This window comes from Otolemur garnettii, unplaced genomic scaffold, assembly GCF_000181295.1.
Source record: "Otolemur garnettii isolate 467f Iridium unplaced genomic scaffold, OtoGar3 scaffold00121, whole genome shotgun sequence".
NCBI classification, from domain to species: Eukaryota; Metazoa; Chordata; class Mammalia; order Primates; family Galagidae; genus Otolemur; species Otolemur garnettii.
In genome coordinates, this window is record NW_003852516.1 from 5,900,058 (window position 1) to 5,905,202 (window position 5,145).

Below are 5,145 nucleotides of genomic sequence, written 5' to 3' on the forward strand. Positions count from 1 at the left end.
GCTCAAAAGAGTAGGGCGCTGGCCCCATATGCCAGAGGTGGCAGGTTCAAACCCAGCCCCAGCCAAAAAACTGCAAAAAAAAAAAAAAAAAGAACCCAAATCACCAAGCTGCAGAGACAGCAAATGTCTTGGTTTGCTGTAAGTTTAAACAATGATGTTCTTTACCCCCAGGGGGGCTGTGGACATAAAAAAAAAAAAAAAAAAAAAGAATCTATGTTAGCCTCAAAAATTTCCACCTTAAAAAAAATTACAATTTCAGCTGGGTGCAGTGGTTCACGCCTATAATCCTAGCACTCTGGAAGGCTAAGGTGGGTAAACTGCCTGAGCTCACAGATGTGAGACCTCCTCACCTCTTTAAAAAAAAAAAAAAAAAAAGCCAGGTGTCACAGCAGTTGTCTGGCCAGCTACTTGAAAGGCTGAGGCAAAAGAATCACTTGAGCCCAAGAGTTTGAGATTGCTGTGAGCAATGACGACATAGTAGTACTCTATTGAGGGCGGTAAAGTGAGATTCTGGCAGTGGCAAAAGCAGCAGACAGGGGCAAAAAAAAAAAAAAAAATTACAATTTTAGGGCAGCGCCTATGGCTCAGTGGTTAGGGTGCCAGCCCCATATACCAAGGGTGGCAGGTTGAAACCCCGGCCTGGCCAAACTGCAACAAAAAAACAGCTGGGTGTTGTGGCAGGCGCCTGTAGTCCCAGCTACTTGGGAGGCTGAGGCAAGAAACTCCCCTAAGCTTGAGAGCTGGAGGTTGCTGTGAGCTGTGACACCACCGCACTCTACCCAGGATAACAAAGTAAGACTCTGTCTCAAAAAAAAAGAATGACAGGAAAATGACAACCATAAAAGATCCCCTACTCCATTTTTAAGTATATAAAAAGTTCTGAAAGTTTACTAATGTCTTAGAAGGAAGACACAGTACAAAAATTACAATGGGGGCGGCACCTGTGGCTCAGTGAGTAGGGCACCAGCCCCATATACCGAGGGTGGCGGATTCAAACCTGACCCCAGCGAAAGTGCAACAAAAAATAGCCGGGCATTGTGGAAGGTGCCTGTAGTCCCAGCTGCTTGGAGGCTAAGGCAAGAGAATCACCTAAGCCTAGGAGTTGGAGGTTGCTGTGAGCTGTGATGCCACGGTACTCTACCAAGAACAAAGTGAGACCCTATCTCTAAAAAAAAAAAAGAAAAAATAATAAATTACAATGAGTATTTCCAGGCTTTAAAATCAGCCCATTTCTTTTGGATGATGTTTCTTCCAGAAGGAAACTGAGTTATTTATATATTATTAGGCTTAGCTGAGATTATCTTCCCAAAACACTGAGAAATGTCCCAATAAACAGTTTATTGAGTAAAAATTCCACTCAGACTGCTACCAATGTAGTTGGTATTACCTGTACATCATAACCATCCCATCCTTTGTTCTGACACTGTATGACTTTTGGTGTGTAGGCATCACAACCAGCTGTGCCTCCAACACATTTCAACTGTGGGATCGGATCCAGCCTGCGGGAGGTGGTGTATCGGTCATAGTGGAGGGTAAGAGCTTTCACATCCCGCAACAAAATTCTGTCTGAAACAGTAAGAACACAGATGAACACAAAGTAAATGGCCTGTCAAAGGAACATAGAAAGATCATCATAATAAAACCCTGTCACAGTAAATAGTTCAGTGTCTTCCTCGCCTTTTGAGGATGACTAGGCAAGAAAAGATGAATCCATTTCTCAAAGACATCCCAGCAATATTCAGGCCATTTGCACAAAATTCAGATGATCACATCCTTTAAGACCTATCTTCATTTCAGACAAGATGCTTTTATATCATAAGTTATACATAATTTTTGCTAAATCAGAAGGACAAAAAGTTAATTAACTTGAAATGTTGCATGACTATTAATAATAATATTAGAAAAAATATACAAGTATGTTCCTGAAGTTCATGCCCATGAACAGGTGAAATGATTAATAAATTCTGACTTACTATTACAGTGAAATATTCTACACCAGTTAAAATGACTGAACTAGAATTCATGTATCAAACTACATAAATGATAAAAACATTTTAAGCAAAATATAACTTGTAGAATGTTTAGTATGATAGCTTTACATAAACCTTGAAAAAAGGCAAAATAGTACTACATATTGTTGATCTATATATATGTATTTAATATATAATAGCAACATAAAATGTACTCAAAAGATTAGGCACCAAATTCAGATGAGTATCTCTCAAGAGAGGAGAAGGAAAGAGATTTTAGCTCCGTCTCCAAGGTTTTATTTCTGGGGCAGTGGGGATTTATAGCCAATACAGCAAATGTGAAGATTTCGATAAAACTCAGTGGTAATTGGGTACATGGATATTCACTGTGTAGTGTGGGTTTAAATATTTAAAGTAGTTCACAATTTCAAAAACTGAAACTTGTGGGCAGTGCCTGTGGCTCAGTGAGTAGGGCACCGGCCCCATATACTGAAGGGGGAGAGTTCAAACCCAGCCCCAGCCAAACTGTAACAAAAAAATTAGCCAGATGGTGTGACAGGCGCCTGTGGTCCCAGCTACTGGGGAGCCTGAGGCAAGAAAATCGCCTAAGCCCAGGGTTGGAGGTTGCTGTGAGCTGTGACTCCACGGCACTCTACCAAGGGCAACAAAGTAAGACTCTATCTCTATACACACACACAAAAAAAATCGAAACTTGTGCAAACTAAAAATTAAAAATCACACTGACAAAGATTTTAAAAGGAGTCAAAACAATGAAATTATGTCTGGCATTCATGTACAAAAATGAATTTCAAAGTGTTATTGGAAAACAGAATTCCTCAGATTTTCTGTGACTCCCCATTTTCTACCCAGAAAAATGTATGGAGATTTATTCTCTAGAGAGGGTAAAACTGAAGAGATTTACACTGGGGGGGAGGGCAATCTAGCACAGATCTAGGCATGGATACAAAAACAACAAAGCAAGGAGCAGGGAGACTGGATAGTGATTCCTTTTCTAATCTAACCGAAAAGAAATACTCAACCGGGTGGCACCTGTGGCTCAGTGAGTAGGGCGCCAGCCCCATATACCAAGCGTGGTAGGTTCAAACCCAACCCCGGCCAAACTGCAACAACAAAAAAAACAGCTGGGCGTTGTGGCAGGCGCCTATAGTCCCAGCTACTCGGGAGGCTGAGGCAAGAGAATCGCCTAAGCCCAAGAGCTGGAGGTTGCTGTGAGCTGTGATGCCAGCGCAATCTACCGAAGGAAACAAAGTAAGATTGTGTCTCTAAAAAAAAAAAACAAAAGAAAGAAAGAAAGACTCAACCATACTGACATCCAGAACTCCCCTCAGAAAGAACAACTCTATAGCAAAGTTCAACTTAAAAATCAAAAGCACACTCTCAGCACCTGTAGCACAGTGGTTACAGCACCAGCCACATGCACTGAGGCTGGCAGGTTCCAGCTCAGCTGGGGCCTGCTAAACAACGACAACTGCAACAAGAAAATAGCCGGACGTTGTGGCAGGCGCCTGTAGTCCCAGCTACTTGGGAGGCTGAGGCAAGAGAATCACTTAAACCCAAGAGTTTGAGGTTGCTGTGAGCTGTGACACCACAGCACTCTACCAAGGCTGACACAGTAAGACTCTGTCTCAAAAAAAAAAAAAAAAAAAATCAAAAGTGCAGGCTTAGTAAGTGGCTCACCCTATAATCCCAGCACTCTGGGAGGACAAGGCAGGTGGACTGCTTGAGCTCAGGAGTTCAAGACTAGCCTGAGCAAGATCAAGACCCCATTTCTACTAAAAATAGAAAATGTCTAGCTAGGCATTATGGCAGGCACCTGTAGCCCCACCTACTTGGAAGGCTGAGGCAAGAGGATCTCTTAAACCCAAGAGACTAAGGATTCTGTGAGCTATGATGCCACAGCACTCTATCTAGGGCAACACAGTGAGACTGTCTAAAAAAAAATCACGACCACACACATGAATTTTTTGGCTCCCTACACTTAATCATGAGCAGAGAGACAAGGATTACTAAAAGTATGAACAAAGACCCCTGCTATGCTTTGAATGTGTCCCTCAAAAGTTCTGTATTAGAATCTTAATCCCTAATTCAACAGTGTTAAGAAATGGAACCTTTAAGAGGTGATGAGGCCATGAGGGCTGTGTTCTCATGAAGGGATTAATGTCATTACAGTGAATGGATTAACTTCATTACCGCAAGAGTAGGTTGCAAGGATGAGTTTGGCTCCATTCTCACTCTCTTACACCTTCTTACCCTTCCACCATGGGAAAACATGCCAAGAAAGCCCTTGTCAGTTTCTGGACTTGATATTGGACTTCCCAGACTCCAGAACTATGAGAAATTTATTCCTTTATAAATATCCCAGTCTGATACTGTGTTACACCAACATAAAATGGACAAAGACAGCCCCTAACATGGAATGTAATAAGCAAGACAAAACAACAACAAAGGCAATTTTGAGAAAAACAGACTGCAAGGAGAAACTTTGTTTTAAAAAGGTGGCCAGGCTCAGTGCCTGTAGCTCAGCAGCTAGGGCGCCAGCCACACTCACTGGAGCTAGTGAGTTCAAACCCAGCCGGGGCCTGCCAAACAACAATGACAATTACCAAAAAAAACTGCCAGGCGTTATGGTGGGCGCCTGTGGTCCCAGCTGCTTCGGAGGCTGAGGCAAGAGAATTGCTTAAGCCCAAGAGTTTGAGGTTGCTGTGAGCTATGACACCACAGCACTCTGCCCAGGGTGACAGAGTAAGACCTGTCTCCAAAAAAAAAAAAAAGGGGGGGTCAGACACAGTGGCTCACACCTGTAATCCTAGCACTCCAGGAGGCCCAGGAAGGAGGATCACTTAAGCTCAGGAGTTTGAGACCAGGCTAAGCAAGATTGAGACCCTGTTTCTACTAAAATAGAGTGCATCCCTATCTCTACCACTGTGGTAGACACATGTAGTCTCACCTACTAGAGAGACTGAGGCAGGAGGATCACTTGAATCCAGGAGTTTGAGGTTGCTGTGAGCTAAGATGAGGCCATAGCACTCAAGACTGGAGCAACAGAGTGAGACTTTGTTTCAAAAAAATAAAAAAGGCAGCTCGGCGCCTATAGCTCAACCAGCTAAGGCGCCAGCCACGTACACCTAAGGTGGCGGGTTCGAATCCCCAGCCC

General features: G+C 43.1%; 1 protein-coding gene across 1 annotated transcript in view; it reads right to left on the bottom strand.

The window, feature by feature from the left end:
* Positions 1-5,145, bottom strand: part of SARAF (store-operated calcium entry associated regulatory factor) — a 17,556-nt gene that overhangs the window by 8,347 nt on the left and 4,064 nt on the right. Inside the window, exon 2 of the mRNA XM_003797667.3 lies at positions 1,388-1,566. Within this exon, the coding sequence (XP_003797715.1) occupies positions 1,388-1,566 (179 nt within the window). The remainder of the gene's footprint in view (positions 1-1,387; positions 1,567-5,145) is intronic.